Source organism: Caretta caretta, chromosome 11 (assembly GCF_965140235.1).
Source record: "Caretta caretta isolate rCarCar2 chromosome 11, rCarCar1.hap1, whole genome shotgun sequence".
NCBI lineage: Eukaryota > Metazoa > Chordata > Testudines > Cheloniidae > Caretta > Caretta caretta.
This window is the reverse complement of record NC_134216.1, coordinates 12,184,850-12,205,864: the sequence shown is the minus strand read 5'-3', so window position 1 is coordinate 12,205,864 and position 21,015 is coordinate 12,184,850. Positions and strand designations below refer to the sequence as shown.

The window sequence follows — 21,015 nt, the reverse complement described above, 5'->3', positions numbered from 1 at the left end:
CAGTGGCACTCAGGTTTAGAATGCCTGTTAGTGCAATGCATCCAGACATGGGCTGGAACTCTTCAGCACCGGAGAACAGACCTCTGCCACTTGAGCTAACAGAGTAACTTCATTAGTGCTGTTACCCTCTAGAGGGCCAACCCCTAGGAGGAAGTGTGACACACACTTTACCAATGTGGATGGCAGGAGGGAAAGGGCTCAATTTTTTTTTTTTAAATGAACTTCGGCAAAGTATTAGTCATATTATGGCACAATTAATTTAGGTACCTTGGAAAATGGCAGAGACATTAGTTTATCACAGTATGATACACTATGAAGACACAAGTGCCTTTATAACATGCACATGTATTTTCATGCTAAATATATATTTATACAATAATATCGTGGTTTGTTGTGTTAAAAAGATGCGTTTAAAATGTAAATAACTAATTAACTGTTAGGTTGGAATGGCAGTTCTGTAAGCTGTTACTGTCTATTGGGTGTGCAGAACCGTTTAAATTAATTGCTTAAATACCTACTTATCCCATAGACTGGAACAGCTCCTATTGGGAACATAAAAAGCTGCTTAAATGTGATTTGAAATGATAGACCAAAATGGCTCTCTTAAATAACTGTACATGTTTTACAAGCTTCCATGAAAGACTGAAACAAAAAACCCCTCCCCCAAGACATTTAAAAACAAACAAACACAAAGCCTCAATACAAAAAGCCTGTGTGTTTCTGATTTGACCCAAATAGGCCCTGTAAAGTCATAAGCCAGATTCATCACTTGCCCTAGGGTTTATTCACTCAGGCTGCAAACCCTGCAGTAGCCAGGTCGGGAAAGCCCACCACAAGAAGGCAGTGTTACAGCACATGCTCCTACTTACCCTTCCTCCAGAACATACAATGTGTGAGTAAGCAAGCTGAGTCTCATGCCTGCTATGCCTCAAGGTCTGTGACCCCTGACTGCCTCTCAGGCCAAGCTCCGACACTTTGGAGTTCCCTATTAGCTGAAATTCCTTGTTGAGTCCTCCAAGCAAGAAGTCACTTGCGGGCAGGTTCTTCTTCTCTCTAGCTGCTTTATTTGCTGGCACCTTCTCCTGCTTCAGGGACTGAGCTAAGATGTCCTGAATGTACCTGTCTCTAGATCCCTTCTTTCCTCCCACATTCCAAACATTGCCCGTCCTGTCCCATCCCTGCCTGTGCACCCCATCTCACACTTTAATATAGAACTATGGATTGGTGGAGATTGATTGTTTACACAGGAAAGGCCACCCCACTCCTCCCACAATCACATGAGGAGATCTCAGATTTGCTTAAACTCAGAGACCGAGAATCATAGAGTTTAAGACCAGAGGAGACCACCAGATGATCTAGTCTGGCCTCCTATATATCACAGGCCACCAACACCACCTAGCACCTATCCACTAAACCCAGCAACCAAAATTAGACCACACAGCAGACTAAACTATTATGTGCCACAGGTGGAGAATAGGAGGGAGAAAAATGCACTAGTGCCTCAGGTCCCTGCAATGGTAGGGAAAAGTGGCCCTGACTAGTATAGATCCTAGCAGAGAGCTTCTGAGAGCATAAAGTCTGCTTGGGTGGGGGAAAACTGAATGATCCATTGACTTTTCAGAGGATCAGCATAAACATCCAAATTCTGCTCACAGATGCTGAATGTATGCAACACCCATTACTTTTAATGGGAGTTGTGCATGTGCATTTCTGAGGACAGAACTGGATTCAAAGTTAACGGTTCAGATCTTTGGCCAACTGAAGACGTTAATTTGCTCTTTCTGACAGGGTTTTCAAAGTGAACACTTTAAGAATACTTTAAAACTCTTTTAGGAACCACTGTCAAGTACAGAAAGAACCTGGTATTTTCATTCCTGCCTCCCTTGACAGTCTATGGGCCAGAATCCCAACTTGTGTAAATCAGCACAGCTCCATTGAAGTGAAACAGGAATAAGGCACAGTTTCATATACCTTCCTAAAACAGGCACAATCCGATATACCCTCCTGCCACAACGTGGTGTCAATCATACTTAAAAATATAGGGCCTGATTCCTCTCTCACACTGGTTTTACACCAATGCACCTCCATTTACATGAGTAGAGTTAATCCTCATTTATACTGCTGTGAGAGGAAAATCAGGCCTGTCACCATTTGAAGTGGGAGGCATTGGGAAAACATGCTGTTGAATGCCCTCAAACTCAGACCCTGACCTGGGTGATGTGGTGGGGGTCTAGTACTAAGTATGTTCACCTTTGACCAAAAACATGTGCTATAGGAAGCTTTGTTTGACTCTCCAAGGTTTTTTTCTACCTTTCTTTATTTTGGGGGGTTTCTTTGTGATCTATTTGGTATTTATCTACCTTTCTTTTAATTTAAAAAAAAACAAAGCTTTGATCCTAGAGCTCTTTCAGCCAAGTTCAGCTTGACCTGTGTACACGTGACAGGTATACAGTACAAGATCCAGGAAGGCAAATGTAATTGTGAGGCATACGAAGACAGAGGGAAGTTCAGCTCCCAGCATTGATTGATTGATTGATTCAGGTTGATTCAGTCTTTCATCCTTTCAAGCTAAACAAATTGAGTTCCATATAGTTTGTTGTATGGGAGTCTTTAAGATGAAACTTTGAAAAACAAAGGTCCTGCCTTCTCTGCTTAGATGTTACAGATACCCTGGTTCTTTTCATTAAAAAAGCGTTTGCCTCTGTGTTTGCCAGGACTGTGGTACAGTGGACTGTATGCCAGAAGTTTGATGGCTAAGATTCTATTAAAAAAAGGAGTACTAGTGGCACCTTAGAGACTAACCAATTTATCGGAGCATAAGCTTTCGTGAGCTACAGCTCACTTCATCGGATGCATCCGATGAAGTGAGCTGTAGCTCACAAAAGCTTATGCTCAAATAAATTGGTTAGTCTCTAAGGTGCCACAAGTCCTCATTTTCTTTTTGCGAATACAGACTAACACGGCTGCTACTCTGAAATCTGTCAAAAGATTCTATTAGACCCACTTCCGATTGGCATCACAGAAAAAGTGAGTTGTTAGGAGAGACTAAACAAAAAGACGGTAACGGTCTGTCAGACTGGATTAGGGAGGTTTGACCAGGATCACTCTGGCGCTTGGGGCAAACCACTACGGAGACCTAGGTCAGGTGTAACAAAATAAAAGGAGTTTATTTGGCTATCACCCTCTTCAGACAGGGCGCCACAGACTCAGCTTACAGCAACAAGCAAGGTTCTGATAGCAAACAATAATCTCGTGTCAAGCCTTCCTTCTGTCAGGGAGGCTCCAGCAGGTGGCAGACTCTCATACAGGTCACTGGTAGCAAGTCTCACCAATAGTCTTACATCAGGTCTGTCTTCTTCTCAAGGAGGTGCTCAAAAACACTGCAGGTGGGGCGTCAACTTGAGTCCTGCATCATCTTACCTTCCTTTCAGGTGGTGTTAACAGGCAGCATGCTCTCAAGCATTTCTTGGCCCCAGCCAGGCCTCTCTCACAGAGACAGCTGGAGCCAGTGTTTCACCACCCTCTTAGTGAAAAAGTTTTTCCTAATATCCAATCTAAACCTCCCCCACTGCAACTTGAGACCATTACTCCTCGTTCTGTCATCTGCTACCATTGAGAACAGTCTAGAGCCATCCTCTTTGGAACCCCCTTTCAGGTAGTTGAAAGCAGCTATCAAATCCCCCCTCATTCTTCTCTTCTGCAGGCTAAACAATCCCAGCTCCCTCAGCCTCTCCTCATAACTCATGTGTTCCAGACCCCTAATCATTTTTGTTGCCCTTCGCTGGACTCTCTCCAATTTATCCACATCCTTCTTGAAGTGTGGGGCCCAAAACTGGACACAGTACTCCAGATGAGGCCTCACCAATGTCGAATAGAGGGGAACGATCACGTCCCTCGATCTGCTCGCTATGCCCCTACTTATACATCCCAAAATGCCATTGGCCTTCTTGGCAACAAGGGCACACTGCTGACTCATATCCAGCTTCTCGTCCACTGTCACCCCTAGGTCCTTTTCCGCAGAACTGCTGCCTAGCCATTCGGTCCCTAGTCTGTAGCTGTGCATTGGGTTCTTCCGTCCTAAGTGCAGGACCCTGCACTTATCCTTATTGAACCTCATCAGATTTCTTTTGGCCCAATCCTCCAATTTGTCTAGGTCCTTCTGTATGCTATCCCTCCCCTCCAGCATATCTACCACTCCTCCCAGTTTAGTATCATCCGCAAATTTGCTGAGAGTGCAATCCACACCATCCTCCAGATCATTTATGAAGATATTGAACAAAACCGGCCCCAGGACCGACCCTTGGGGCACTCCACTTGATACCGGCTGCCAACTAGACATGGAGCCATTGATAACTACCCGTTGAGCCCGACAATCTAGCCAACTTTCTACCCACCTTGTAGTGCATTCATCCAGCCCATACTTCCTTAACTTGCTGACAAGAATACTGTGGGAGACCGTGTCAAAAGCTTTGCTAAAGTCAAGAAACAATACATCCACTGCTTTCCCTTCATCCACAGAACCAGTAATCTCATCATAGAAGGCGATTAGATTAGTCAGGCATGACCTTCCCTTGGTGAATCCATGCTGGCTGTTCCTGATCACTTTCCTCTCATGCAAGTGCTTCAGGATTGATTCTTTGAGGACCTGCTCCATGATTTTTCCAGGGACTGAAGTGAGGCTGACTGGCCTGTAGTTCCCAGGATCCTCCTTCTTCCCTTTTTTAAAGATTGGCACTACATTAGCCTTTTTCCAGTCATCCGGGACTTCCCCGGTTCGCCACGAGTTTTCAAAGATAATGGCCAATGGCTCTGCAATCACAGCCGCCAGTTCCTTCAGCACTCTCGGATGCAACTCGTCCGGCCCCATGGACTTGTGCACATCCAGCTTTTCTAAATAGTCCCTAACCACCTCTATCTCCACAGAGGGCTGGCCATCTCTTCCCCATTTTGTGATGCCCAGCGTAGCAGTCTGGGAGCTGACCTTGTTAGTGAAAACAGAGGCAAAAAAAGCATTGAGTACATTAGCTTTTTCCACATCCTCTGTCACTAGTTTGCCTCCCTCATTCAGTAAGGGGCCCACACATTCCTTGGCTTTCTTCTTGTTGCCAACATACCTGAAGAAACCCTTCTTGTTACTCTTGACATCTCTGGCTAGCTGCAGCTCCAGGTGCGATTTGGCCCTCCTGATAACATTCCTACATGCCCGAGCAATATTTTTATACTCTTCCCTGGTCATATGTCCAACCTTCCACTTCTTGTAAGCTTCTTTTTTATGTTTAAGATCCGCTAAGATTTCACCATTAAGCCAAGCTGGTCGCCTGCCATATTTACTATTCTTTCGACTCATCGGGATGGTTTGTCCCTGTAACCTCAACAGGGATTCCTTGAAATACAGCCAGCTCTCCTGGACTCCTTTCCCCTTCAAGTTAGTCCCCCAGGGGATCCTGGCCATCCGTTCCCTGAGGGAGTCGAAGTCTGGGAATTGGATGGGATTTAACTGGGAATTGGTCCTGCTTCGAGCAGGGGGTTGGACTAGATGACCTTCTGGGGTCCCTTCCAACCCTTATATTCTATGATTCTATGATTCTATGGATGTCTGTTCTCCCCAGCTGAGCTGTGCTTTCCTCTTCTAATACCGCCCTTCAAATGCAGGTATAGTGGGCAAGGCTGATAGAACCCATAGCTGCTCAGTAGCCTTTTCCTGGCCAGTGAAGGGTTTGTAGTCCCCATTACCGATAGGCAATCCATGCATCGGGTTGGCAAGAAGAAGACAGAGTAACACTGTCAGTAAAATGGGTGAACGTGACATCAAGGCTGGCACCATTTGAAGAGAGAAGGGTGCAACAAGAGACATGATCTGAGCTGCAAGCCAGGGCAGAATTATTTAGGTCCAAGGCAGTGTGGATCAGAAATCTAAACCTTCTTTATTGTATACAGGTTATTAAAAATAATCCATTTCAATAGGAATGTCTGATGGGCATTAAGCTCAGTCTCATACAAAATTCCTGATACCTAACATTTTGTAGGGTACCAGAGAGATCAAATTACTAAATCCTCAGTGTATAAGTAATCGTTTATCCTACTACAGCTACTGAAGCAAGCCAAATATTTCAGTTCCAGCTGATGGAGCTGTGAGTAGGACATGCTGACTCCCACATCGTATTTTTCCAGCATTCAGAGTTTATTGGCTTCACATCAATGCTCCCCTCCCACTGAACTGTCTCTTATTCCAACTGCAGAGCAACTGCCGCTCAGCGTTAACAAAAGCTCTAGTTTTCTCAAGGCTGAGAGACTCCAGTCACTGTCAGGAAGCAAAAACTTTTGTTCCTTTAAAGAGCTGCCAAGAGAAGACTGTATTTTTAGACCCTTTCTTTCAATTTTAAAGAAAAAAGAAGAGTTGTTAAAAGTGATGTTATTATGAAGCTGTTTTTAAGCTACAACTGAGGCAAAGTATCTATTCTGATGTTCAGAGGGCAAGAAGACAACAAATTCACCCAAACTAACAAGCAGTTCAATCCAGGTTTCTATTACCTTTCATGTTATAAAATTTCTTAGCAACACTTCATAAATTGCAAACAAGCCTAAAAGTTCAGAAAAACAGGAGTTCACTCATAAAAAACAAAGTATTATTTTTCATGATATCTTTAAATAATTCTCTTTTCTCTTTTTCCATGTGAATGTATTCCTGGTAGAAGATTAACAGCCCTGCAGAGAGACTGGTGTCTAAACACCATGGTGCTCAATGTATCTGAAACATGACAGCCCGATGAAAGAGGGTTAGTGTGTACAACCCTTACTCACGTGGATAAGCACTTCTTCAGAACAATAGCCCCACTGGAGACAAGGGTGTATTTTCACATGAGTAAGTGCCCAGGAGGATGAGTAATGGCTCTACGTTCTGGTTCAGTGTAAGCAGAAAATACAAAATCAAGAGGAAATCTGCCATAATTCTAGGGCAGAAGTTATAAATATCCTGTTTTCTGTTTGTGCTGGACTTTCCCTGGACACCTTTAGCTGCCTTCTGAGACAAACATTATTTTCTTCTCTGAGATCAACATTATTAGCAAATAAAATTTCAAGTAAACATCTTTATCTGCATGAACACCTGTAATTTTAAGGTACTCACCAACTTATTTGAAAACAAAACCAATTTCACTTATCTCAAAAGACCAAACCATGGCCCCAGTCCTGCAAATGCATCTGTATGGACGGATCCATGCAGATCCCATTGATCTGGGGCTGTGTATGCGCACAAGGGCCCATTGGCATGGATCCATCTGCTAGATGTCTCCCCCTTCCAGGCTAAAACAGAGTGCCTAATGAAAACAGGATTCAGTTGTATCCTTTTCCCATCAGGAAGTCAAAGATCACCAACAGAAGTATCTCTTAGCTCATTCCAGAATCTATTGCAATGATTAATGAAAAGCAAGATGCCTATAAACCAGGAAAGCCGCCCCCCCATCTCCATTTCCCCTACCCTCTCCCACTGCCTCAAAGGCAAAAAAACCTTAGGAGTGGGTTGGAACTACCAACCTCTTTGTCATAATGTGTAACACACATTCTATACCTCTTTCTGGGTTCTGCATACCTCTTCCTTTATTTTGTTGATTTCTGAAAGTTAGAAAATGTAACATTATAATATAATGTTTATTTAGAATTTATTAATCTATGAAGGAGTTTCTATTAGGAAAACTTCAACTGAGACTCCATCTGCAATTCCTGAGGCGGTTATAGGGTATTGTACCAACAATGATTATCATGTCTAAACTAAATCTGAACTGAATCCTACTTGAGAAAGGCATTCCAAGAGACAAAAAAAACCAAAACAAAACCCAGACTAGCTGCAAACATGAGGACTTTCACAGCAAAAGACTGCGAGAATCCCAAAAGACTAGCAAAAACAGCTAATACACATTACATTCTGCATAAAGAGGATTCTTGGCACATTCAGATAAAAATGGACATCTGAAGATGACAAACTGTTAAATGCATCTGAAGAAACTTCAGTCTAAAAACTACATATTCTACTGTGTAAATGAATCCCACAGTCTAGAGGATAATAAAAAGTCATATAACATAGCTGGTCATGCTCCAGGTTTGTATATGAAACCTCAGGAGAAAATCTCCAGCCATTCAAATCATGGGTTATTAAGTGAGCGTCAAGCACATCCACTCATTGGGCTTGACATTAACTACTGAGTCAAAGGAAGGAGCATAAAAAGACTGAGGAGTCAGCCTCAAAGCAATATTTGTCAGCTGAAGGAAGAATGCCACTTACAGCCAGCAATCAAAGGCAGGTCATCACTTGCAAGCAGAGTGGATTTGGGCCTAAAAAGCAAAGGTATCATCTGCAGGCAGACTTCAAGTCTTTCCTAGTTAAGAAATTATTAAACTATGTTATTTCCTAGAAGATATACTTCAGAACTTTGCTCAAAGGAAAGAAGAAATCTTTTGGAGCTGCCCTAACTACCTTTATGGACTTCTGATGGTGAGACTAAATGAAATTAAAAACTATGGGTACTACTACAATATTAAATAATAGTAAAGAATTTATTGAGTTTGATTAATATTAATTTGGCCTACAGCCCTTTGTTCTTACAAAATATAGTCTAGTATAGACCTGTATTATGTATGTGCATGCAGATATGTACATACGTGCACATACATATTTCATTATCATCACTACTCTCCTACCCACAATAATCCTGAATTTATCCATAGAATAGAGATAGTCCTGGCAGCTGCACGGAAATGCAGAGAACAAGGCAGTGCATTACTGTACCAATGTACCTCACCTATGACTGGGGAGGATCACCTGTAAGGGAAAAGGAATGTTCATTAAATCCTAAGCCTTTCTTCTTAGATTACTAATAAGGGAATCGATTTGTGTCAATTACAGTAGAAGTGGTGGTATTGGTGATTTCGACACTTGTCCACTAGGAACCAGATTGAGACTCCCAAATTCACTGCATATAGACAAAGTAGCAATCAGATAAGGGTTTATTTTAGTGGTTACCAACATGGTTGTAGACAATTTTCCAACTCACTGTAACTCACCTGTTCAGCCTTCTGGTGAAATACGGCAGACATGGCTAGGATGGTACTGCGCTCATCCAGAGCTGCAGCAAAGCTCTTCCATTCTTGATCTAGCTGGGTAGAAATTTGTTTAATTTGCTGGGAAGCATAATGGCCTGCCTCTGAAAGCCTGGATGCAACTGACATGATCCGATTGATGTTGACATAGGCATTCTGAAAATTAGGGGGAAAAAAACATGAATAAACAGAAGGGAGAAACACGGCCATTCTGCATCTTCATTACAAATTCAAAACACCATCAGCTGGAAGGATGCAGAGAAGTTGGGGTGAGAACAATCAAGCAGCTTTTTAAATATGCATGAGTTGTAGTTTGTAGACATACTACCTTTCATTCTAAAAATAAATCCTACAGAAATATTTTAGCACATCATCTATTTCCCCCTCACACACACATTTTATTTATTTAGGGGAAATCATCTGCGACACCTGAGATGTCTCTTACCCAATTAGCGTCTTCTCATTTCCCTCTCTCTTTATCTTATTCTTGGTATTTCGGGTACATTCATTCACAATTCTTGGTGCAAATTATAATTGCAGAAATGTTTACATTCTACATTTCAAGAGATAAATGAGATCCCTTAAAAGAGGGGTGCATTGTCAAGAGATGGACTAATACAATTCCTTATGGAGAAGTCCTATAGAATTTTATTGGGATTATACCAATATTGTATAGAAATTTAAGAAGATGTATGAAATTGCTATAAAAGTTATATAGTTTCATGAAAACTATCTTTTCTATAGATTTTTTTAACCCATACCATAGCAGGGATAACATTTTATATTACATTCTAAATGTAGAAAAGTTCAAAAGACCCACAGAAAGCTTATCATTTTCTGTTTGTTTGATGGGAATTTTCCATCAGGGGTTGTACTCAGCCTGGAAGCTCTGAAGACCCACTTTGTTATCAAGCGGAATTTCAGAAAGCCATTACACAGCAGCATGATACCCCAATATTTCATTACAACATAAGCCTCATAACAGAGAATCATCACAACAATATATTGATGCACCATCAAAATGCCAGTGTCAGGACACTGGATAGCAACAGCCTTATGGCTTTCTGGAACTTCATTTGATGCAATCACCTCTGTCTCCTTCTATTCCTCACTGATGGCTGGGAGAGGCCCAGCAATTTAGGACTCTTTACCTGTACTCGGTATTCTCCGGCTTTCTTAACAGAGGAGAGGTGGGCTCCCATGACAAATGTAGCCTGAGATCTGGAAGTGCATTGGGAACTCCAATCAGACCTGAAGAATCTGAGAGCCACAGGATGAGCATCACTGGTCTAACAATTCCACAACTGGGAGGAATGCAATTTGAATTTCTCGGTCACAAAATCATGACTGACTGATTCAAGGGCTTAACATGTACATAAAATAGTCTAAGGTCCTGATCCTGCAAACACTTGAGGTCATGCATGACTCTATGTAGGTGAGTAGCCCCTGGTGACTACAATGGGACTAGTCACATGCCTGAAATTAAGCACACATGTAAGTGTTTGCAGGATCAGGACCTCAGTGTGGTAGAGATGCATAACTTCAGTATGAATACACAGCATGCATAAGTATTAGACAATTCAAATGCAAATCAGTTATTAATATCATTTGTGCCCAGTTACATATAGCAGTGCAGCATATCGTAATATGGAGCCATGATGGCATCCAGCTTCCATTATAAGCCTTATTTTTGGCCCCTCTCTTTGCTGCTCCTATGGCCTTGGTTTGTAAATTTTGCTTGGCTTGAAAATAGCAAAGTAATTCTAAACGTAAAGGAGATTTATTCATTTTTTGGTGCAGTTGGAAGAAAACTGGTAAAACTCGTTTGGAGTTAGAATTACAATTTTAAAATTGCCATGATTGGGGATTTTGACTATTGTCCGCTATGGAATGTGTCTTTGGGTCCCTCTAGCTCAAAAGCTGTAATTAACCTGAGCAGTTAGGCTTGCAGCAAAAAGACTTCTAAATAAGCAAGGCTTTCTTCCTGAAAATCCTCATGGCTGTGCTCCAGTCAAGATCAGCTTTCAGACTTTTTAGGCCAGACTTTCAGCTGATCTAAATCAGCATCGGGTGATTGTAATTAATAGAGTTATGCCATTTGCTGCAGCTGAAGATCTGGAATGCTGCTTTTTTTGAAGGACTAGAAAGTCAGTGCAGCAGTTTGGATTTCACGTGAAGAATGAGCCTTTCCTACCGAACTTGGTTTTATTTCCCTGTAGAATTATATCAGTACTTGTAACGTAATGAGCATGACTCAGTGGAAGGAAAACAATTGTGAATTCTTTGGTTCCCAGTAACTGCAGTATATAAATATATTAAATAGCTGAGGGAGAAAAGGTTAGATTGATTGAGACAGAGCAGATGTTCCTAATATCTGGTTTTCCAATTAGGGGAGATTTATATATTTTTATATCTATCTATTTAGATGAGGATTTTCATTAACAAAACTGGAAGAGTACCAATATGTTCTACAGCTAACTAGATATCTTCCACAGCTCTCCCCACTCCAGCAGGGAGCAGAGTTTGAGTTTTGGACAGTCTATACCCTTACTCCCCAATGGACTTTGAGAGCTGCCAAGGGACAATGGGTCTCAGTAGGTTCCCCTGTCATTCTCTGCATGGTGAGCACCAGGTTGGCAGATCTCCAGGGTACTCTATAAAAGTTACTCAGGAGGGCCCCATAAGCCCACCTGAACAGGACAGAGAGAGGGAGAGAGAAAGAGAGAAATTGAAACTCTGTATGTGGAGGGAAGTAGGAAACTTTTCTCTGTATTTGAGGTAAATTGGGACAGGGATGCAAACCACTCCTGATTTAGTTTTTCAAAACCAAAACCTAAGTTCTGCAACAACCCAAATTACTCTTGCTTCCTAGTAATGGGAAAACACTGGAACCACTTCTCCTATCTATAAAGTTTTAAATAAAATGAGACACAGATCTCAACAACCAAAACCCAATTGTTAAAATATTACAAAATTATCCCTCTGGTTTTGTTCATGTTCATAAAAGAGTAAACTGAGATGTTCAATATTATTATAGGAACCTTTTGATCCTAGCAGGAAGTAAACAGAATGGAGAATGTAATGTCTGAGACTTTACTTTTCCTTTGAGCTCGCAAATTCATTGCTATGAACAGGCTCACGGAGGCACTCATTTTTAAAAAATACTTCAGGCCCCTACTCCTCTCAGCCAACAGAGGTCTCCTCACGTGGAATTGCACAAGGCCCTTGATTTATGGCTATATGGTAATACAATAGGTCAAACAATGTGAAAACAATATATTATTGTCTAGAAGTGAGGGCAAAAATGTTACAGTTGACATTCTCTTGTAGAGACACTAGGCTATAACTAAGCTTTGGTTAAAGTATTTCCTGCATCACTGGAAACCTTACATTTTATGTATCGTTGCAGACAAGCCGCTGTTTCCGGGAGCCACCTGTGGTAAGTGCCACCTGGAGCCCACACCCTACACTCCGCACCCCCTCCCACATCCCAACCCCCTGCCTCAGCCCTGAATCCCCTCCCGCATCCATATTCTCTCCTGGAGCCAGTACCCAACCTCCTGCCCCAGCCATGAGCCCATTCCCACACTCCAGACTCCTCAGCCCCAGCCTGGAGCCCCCACCTGCACCCCAAGCCCCTCATCCCTGGCCCCACCCTAGAACCTGCACCCCCAGCTGGAGCCCCCTCCCTCACTCTGAACCCTCGGCCCCAAGCCCAGAGCCCCTTCCTGCACCCCAAACCCTCATTCCCAGCCAAACCCCAGAGCCCGCGCCCTCAACCCAGAGCCCATACCCCCTCCCACACTCCAACCCCCTGCCCCAGTTTGGAGCCCCTGACCACACTCTGAACCCCTCAGCCACAACCCCCAGCCTGGAGCCCCCTCCAGCACCATAAACCTCATCTCCAGACCCACCCCAAAGCCCACACCTCCAGCCAGAGCCCTGCCCCAGCCCAGTGAAAATGAGTGTGTGAGTGAGGGTGGGGGAGAGGGAGCAATAGGAGTGGAGGAGATGGAGTGAGTGAAGAATGTTTCTCATAGGACACCTTTAATATCTTGATTCCCATTGTAGCCTCTGTAACAAAGCCAATGGCTTGATGCAGAATTATATTGAATGGCATTTTCTCTCAGCCTAATACAGAAGGCTATAGTTCATGTAAATGATAAATGGCAGGAATTTCCAAAAGATGCCATTAGCTTTTACCAGATAATTGTAATGCATTTAAAATGTATTGTGACTCTCTAAGGACAACATGCATCTCAGTCTAGTTTCAGATAATTAACTCCTTGGCAACAGAAAGGCTGATGATTCCACCACTGAACACAGCACTGTTAGCATGTGTTTATCAGAAAGCGATGACTCACCATTTCATGAGGTAATGAATATAGGCGCAAAACAATCTTGGTGGAGTAGATATGAATAACTTCAATCAGAATAAACAGCACGTATATCAGGTAATCCAAGTGCAAAACTACAATCAATCAGACTTGTGCCCATTTAACTAGGACATTGTGTCTTAGGCTAGAAAATTAACTAGGTTAATGGGATTACTAAATATATGGCAGAGCTCAATGTTTTGTTTTAGTGAACCATGTTATTACATTGGTATAAATATTGTACTACTGTAATAAAGACTAACATAATTCATATTTCAGAACTGAAGAAACAGAAACAAACGTGGCATGATTCACTGGGGGAAAAAATCTACATTTACACTTGTGGTTTTTTAAGAAAAATACTCAGCTGTAGTTTAGTACCTGAAATTTATGGCTCTTCCCCTCTAATCCCCCTCACACACTATACTTCTGAGGAAGGAGTAGCATAGTAAGAATAAACAGTGTTACAAATAGTGTTTCTATAAAAGGAAGTTGGCCCATGTTAAGTATATCAGAATGTATCGGGAAGTGTGTGTGTGAAAAGGTTTGTCCTGAGAAAAGACCCTTCAAATATATTTTTCAGATGAATTTAGAAGATTATTGTAACTATTATTATTATTTAACTTGGGCCTAAAGTGTGCTAGGAACTTCACAAAAATATGTGCTTAAAGATCCAGGACCCAATTCAACTTCCCTTGAAATCAATTGGATTCTTCCTGCAAAATGCAGAGCATCCCTCAGACTACTCTCTCCTCCACAACCTTTCTTAAAGCCCATTTTAGCGTGTTGCCTATAAGAACTCAACCAATTACAGTGCTGTCAACACATGATTTTATCACCAACCTCATGATAGTGGGTGTTCTTCTTAAAGCCCCACTTGCTAGAACAGGGGTGGGCAAACTACAGCCTGCAGGCTGGTTCCAGCCTGCAAGCCATTTTAATCCTTGAGCTCCCACTGGGGAGCAGGGTCAGGGGCCGCTCCACACGGCTCCCAGAAGCAGCAGCATAGCCTTACTCTGGCTCCTACGCGTAGGGGCAGCCAGGGGGCTCCGCTCTGCATGCTGCCTGCCCTAAGTGCTGCCCCCACAGCTCCCATTGGCCAGGAACTGCGGCCAATGGAAGATGAAGTGTGGCACCTGCGGACGGGGCAGCGTGCAGAGCTGCCTGGCTGTGGCTCTGCATAGGAGCTGGAGGGCAGACATGGCCACAGCTTCCAGGAGCTGCTTGAGGTAAGCACTGCCCGGAACCTGCACCCCTGAGCCAACCCCCACACCCAAACTCCCCGCCCCAACCCTGATCCCCCTTCCGCCCTCTGAACGCCTCAATCCCAGCCCAGAGCATCCTCCTGCACTCCAAAATCCTCATCCCCAGCCCCACCCCAGAGCCCACACACCCAGTTGGAGCCCTCACACCCCCTGCACCCAAACTTCCTGCCCCAGCCCAGAGCTCTCTCCCGCACTCGGAACCCCCAAGTCCCAGCCCAGAGCCGCCTCCTATACCCCAAACTCCTCATCCCCAGCCCCACCCCAGAGCCTGCACTCCCAGCCAGAGCCTGCACGCCTTCCCACACCCCAGCCTCCTGCCCCAGCCCTGATCCCCCTCCTGCCCTCCGAACCCCTCAGTCCCAGCCCAGAGCACCCTCCTACACCCCAAACTCCCCAGCCCCACTGCAGAGCCCGCACCCCCAGCCTGAGCACTCAACCCCCTGCCCCGCACCCCACTCCCCAGCCCAGAGCACCCTGAACTCATTTCTGGCCCCACCCTAAACCCCATGCCCCCAACCAGAGCCCTCACCCCCTCCCGCACCCTAACCCAAATTTCGTGAGCATTCATGGCCCACCATACAATTTCTATTCTCAGATGTGACCCTCGGGCCAAAAAGTTTTCCCACCCCTGTGGTGAAATCAACAGATTATAGGAAAATCTCAGCTTTCATTTAAAAACATCATAAAGTTTCTAGCCCTCATAATTGTGGAGAAAAGCTTGAAAACATGACCTTTGTGTATGCTAAAGCTCAGAAACTAGGAGGTAAAGCAGAACAACCCCACATATATTATTATTAATTATTACTTTATTATTTCATGATTTTGAAGACAACCTCAGGATTTTTGGGGACCTAACTCATGATTGGGGCTGGGAGTACTGTAATTAGTGGGAGGCAGGTTGAGAGACAGTCAGGTATTATGTTTATATTTCTAAAATATAAGTTGAAGTGTTGGTTGTGAAGCTTCCAATGGTGGGAACATTGCAAATGGCAAACAGATGATGGGACGCTTGAGAAAATAATGCAAACACAACCAAGGTCAGTCCAACACAGAGTCCGACCACGGACTGGCAGGACATCATATGCAGAGACATAACAAGCTGGGCTTAATGGATGTCATGGACAGGAATGCCTGGCAACGTTGTATTGCTCCCTGTGTCTGTAAAGATCAAAAGAAAAGAAAAAAAGAGAAGTGGGCTCTCAACCTAGAGGGTGGCAAACAAGTTTAACAACCACTCTCCCTTTTGTAGATGGGAGTTGGTTTCTGAAACTTTTTCCTGTTGCAACATGGGGTTATGGTATGAAGAGGGCTGAGAAACACTGAGTTAAAGCAAAGAAGCAAATGAATGTGTATATAAAAATTATCCAGTGTGACTGCTTTCGTCTCCCCCATTCATCATGTATTATCCTGCAATCATGTACACATACGAGTAACTTTATGCATGTGAGCTCAGAGGGACTACTGATGTGTAAAAAGTAATTCACATACACAAGTGTTGTCAGAATCAGGGCTTAGATTGTAAATTCTACAAGGCAGGGACCATGTCGTCCTGTGTGTTTACACAGCACTTACTACAACAAGGCCCCAATCCTAAGTGGAGCCTCTGGGCATTAGTGCAATATAAATATTAGATAATATGCATAAGTACAAAAATCCATGTATAAATTCAACAGTTATTTTCAGGCAGTCTCCACCAGAAATCAAACAGTATCACCTGCAACTGAAGTGAGACATCACCATAAACAATAAGGAGACATGATATGAGGACTTCAGTAACTCAGCCAGAGGTTATGGTTCTTTTACAGGAGTGGGCGGGTGTGGTTCTGTGTCCTGCAATGTGCAGGAGATCAGACTATATGATCATGATGGTCCATTCTGGCCTTAAAGTCTATGAGTCTGTACATTTTACAAAAGCATTGTGGTGTGGCTTTGTGTTTCTGAATTTCATTGCCTGACACTTTTCTTAAAAAGATGCCTACAAACAGGTAAAAAAAAGAATTTTGTTAGGCTTTAAATCAGGGACCCCTTAGGAAAAGATATACACAGGCAGACAAGTCTTGCCATAATAAGCTAATTAGCTCTACTATATACAATTTTTCACCAGGTCCCTGTCACTGACAAAAATATCCTTATTCATGTTTTCTTCATTAAAAAAATAAAATTGGTAAAAATATACATTTGATTTAAAATTAGAGATGGACTGATATTGCAAAGTTCAGTTACAGATCTGACCCAAATCCAGATCTGGACCATACATTTCTGGATCTGGGATTTTCGTCTGTTCCATTGTAGAATAATGTTCTGCCACAAAGTCAGATCCTAATTTCTCTAAATTCTGGCAAGTTCAATTAAGGAATCAGTTTTGGATTCATCATTGTTTGAAATAGTTTCCAACATTATTTGGATTCACATGTATGTATTACCTCTTTGTTTCCTTTTCCCTTAAATAGATACAGAGATTGCAGTTTGCAACTAAGTGCATGCAGGCGTATCCCTGTGGGGCTCGGGAGTAGTTATTATCATGCATGAAGCAGTATTAACTTTTCATCAGAGACCCTTCCATGCTGTGGAAACTCCTCTTGAGCGCAGGGTCCCAGGGCAGCAAAGGGAAGGTAGGTTAAATTTTCTACTGTATTCTGCTGAGTGATAGTTTCTTATTGTTAGTTTAGCATCAGTCAGGACTCCTAGAGCCTGTGTTTTGACATACTTTTGAATTAAAATCACAATAAATACATAAACATACATAGCACCTCTTATCCACCACTGAACTGCAGTGTTCTAATGAGCACACAGCATGATGGTTTAGTGAAAAAAATAACTAGCCCATGAAAAAGGCAGGGGGAATTTAGGTCAATGGAATATAATTACCTGAATTGGAATTTGACCAGGACACCAGGGTTTCATTCCTAATCTTATGAAAAGTGCCATGTGGTCTTTAATGACCACAAGTGGTCAGGATCTCTGTTTTACATTTCATCAGAAAGGCAGCTGATCCAGCAGCACAGAGCCTACTTGCAGCATGCAGGGCCATGGCTCACGAGTGACTTATGCCACAAGCTGAAACAACTACAAATTGCTTGGAGGTCTCTCGTCCCAGTGCCAACCTCGCTTGACCCTGCGTCACTTTACAGAGAACTGACAGAAACACAGCATGAAGTGGTTGATTGACTCAGGGCATTTTTCCTGTAGCTGACAGTTAATATTGAGAGAGAGGGGACAGGACTATTCCTATCCTATGCCATTTCGATAGGATGTGTGCATTCATTGTTCTAAATTAGCACAATGATCAAAATGTCAATACATTCTGCCCCAATTTTTGCACTGAAAGCATTGCAGCTTGCAGACACAAATGCTGTATACTAGGGAAGACCAAGTAAGAAAGCAAGGCACTTCCAAATGGACAATGATTAATTTTTTTCACCTCAGGTAATGATGAGTTGCATCCAAAGTTGCAATCAGCTAAGAAAAACAAAATCTGATTCTGGACTCAACTGACAGTTTGATTAGATTCCCCTGTTTGGATTTTTGAGGAGCAGCCATGTGGGGGAAGAGAAATGTAAATTATTAAAGCACTCAGCTAGTGTTCTACTGAGTCTCATTAATTCCATGTCAAGAAAATGCCAAACCCTTAAAAATACTGTATTTGTTTTCCAAAATGTAATCAGCTCCACAGGACTGGCCTGGTTTTAAATCAAGGAAATGATCATATAGCAACATCAGGGCTGACAAGGTAACTTCCCAGAACAAAGTGCTGCTGCCCCATGCCCAGCCTGACCTTCTTTAATTCTTCACATCTCATAGGTCTGCAGGTCTCTTTTGAGTGGACGCTCACTCCTGTCCCTTCCCATCCCACACACACTCACACAGAATCCATATTTACAGTGCATCTCTGAACTTACCATGGAATTCATTGCAAAATGATTATGCTGTGTCTGTAAGTCGAGGGCATGTTGGTAGCTCACTCCAATCTCTGTATGACTCTGCAGGAACAATTCTTTGTTGTGGCTGATCCAGTCAAACATCTATAGAAAGTTCACACCAGACAAAGAAAGAGTCAGAGGAGAAAAGAGTAAGATCAAGTGCAAAATACAAATATGAACGTTTCTGACATAGATTTATGTGAATGACAAAAAATGATTTAGTACCGCCACAAAAAACATCCCTTATCTGAATAGAGTGTATTCAAACAAGGACAAAATTTAAGTTATTACCACCTTCTCTATGAACACACATGGTAAGCCGGTCTCTCCTCAAGCTGATCCTATAGTCCTTTCCTATACTTTGTTAGGAGTTCCATAAGTAGAAAGACTACAGTGACAGGGCCTACATTAGAAGTTATTCCATTGACTAATGCTCTGGTGGTTCATAATGTTACCAGAACCTAGGAATGGACCACTAATCTTTACACAGTAATGATTTGGTTTTCTTCTTTTTCTTTCTTTGTAGTATATGAATAAGCGCCCCACACGTTTCAGCTAAAAACCAAACTGAGGTTTTACACTGATTTTTATTAGTACTTGCTCCCCCCAAAAACAAAGAGCAGTCTTGCTTCGAAACGTTAGCTTACAGTGAAACACACATACACATTTTATTTAATTCTATGGTCCATACTCCTGTCAGTGTCTCATTGCTCTTAGCTCCATTTCAAAGGAAAACAGATATCTAAGTAGTTTGGTATGTTGGATTTAACTCTAACAAAATTCTGTACATCAGTTTTATTAGTCTACATCTTTTATTATATAACACCTGACATCCAAGAAGCTCATTTATGAATTAAATATCACAAGTTAGCTATTAGGTAGATAAGGATTATAATACCCATTATTCAAATGAGTGCACTGAGGAATAGAGAAGTTAATTGACCTGTCTAATGTTACAGAGCCTTTTTGAGGAAGAGCCAGAACAGAATTTAAGTGTCCCAACTCAACGTCCTGAGCCTTAATACACACATACTCACACTATACCATTGCACAGTATATATCACCTCAATTTTCACAGATAGAGGAACTGAGTACGTAAAGGTTAAGTGATTTGGTTAAGGTCTAAGCATGTTAGTGGAAAAGCTGGGACTAGAACCCAGCAGCCACGGCTGGGATCTATAGTTTAATAAAAAATAAGACTCCAGAGGACATTCTGTGCTAGATTACAGCTCCAAGTTATGAGCTATGACCATTAAGACAACACTTCTTCTCATGCCAAACAAGTCCTACCAAACCAAATGGTTTTGCCTTTAATTTTACTGACTGAAAAATAGCACCTTGATTGTTTTTTGTTTCCCTGTAGAATAAATTATAAACAAACTGGAAGTCTTCGTTCTTGTCTGGCACTGGTTAGGCAAAAGATGAACTCAGATTTTCTTCCACTAAACCCTGTTTTATTGTTACATTATCCTCCCAACCCACTCTCACACAGTTTGTCTCTTTTGTCCACCTTTTATGTGCTTTCTGACATGTGGAGAGTGACTTCTTTAGGTCAAGGACTGTCTTGTTTGTTAAATGTCTGTACAATGCCTAGCACAATGGGGCCCTGATCAGGGTTCCTAGGCTGTACCAGAATACCAAGAATAAATAAATGAATAATACCAGGAGTACAGTCATTTGGTGGTGCTGTACAGTACCAGTACAGTCATTTGGTGGTGCTGAAGAGGCATGAGGTTTTACATTGTTGTGAGTGGGAAGGAGGCAAATGAACAGCTTAGCTACAACAACCATATGCTCAAGCGATTGCTACAAATCTTTGTTATGCTACTGATGTGACCTCAGATAAATACCAGCATCCAATCAATGGAATAACAAAAAGTTTGACTGGTGACACCTTAAGAACAGAAAGATTCTAGCATCCGCGTATTATACATTATTATTATTTCCCAAGGTCAGTTCTCCTCTGCCTGTGCACATATAGGTTCCATTGGCATGAAGAGTTACACAGACATTTAGGCTGAAAATAGGCTCTGTACATACACCTCAAACTCCTCTCCAGTGAAGTTGGATTTTGCTCTAAATGCTCATTTCAACATTAGGATTTGTTCTAGTCTCACTGTGTAGAGGATTTTACAAAAGTAACATTTAATACCCGTTACATCAGAGAGAAGAATAAACCTTATAAAAGCTCTAGTAACACCAGATTTAGAGCTGTTACACTGACCCCTGCTCCAAAGACGAGTCCTACCAACCTGTCCCCTTAATGTGTTATTTTACATGAATTTATTTGCAGGAAGAGATTTTGTACCTTATCTTGTATTTTACATTTGCTGATGGAAGATATTTAGGGAGAGATTCAGA

The 21,015-nt window shown here is 42.4% G+C and overlaps 1 protein-coding gene across 6 annotated transcripts in view; it reads right to left on the bottom strand.

Annotated features, from left to right (window-relative positions):
* The window catches only part of KALRN (kalirin RhoGEF kinase), a 779,108-nt gene that overhangs the window by 407,915 nt on the left and 350,178 nt on the right, over positions 1-21,015 (bottom strand). For all 6 annotated transcript variants that reach the window (XM_048869043.2, XM_048869046.2, XM_048869044.2 and 3 more), the window contains exons 6-7: positions 18,634-18,756; positions 9,058-9,249 (exon numbers count right to left, since the gene is read on the bottom strand). In XM_048869043.2, the coding sequence (XP_048725000.2) occupies positions 9,058-9,249; positions 18,634-18,756 (315 nt within the window). The remainder of the gene's footprint in view (positions 1-9,057; positions 9,250-18,633; positions 18,757-21,015) is intronic.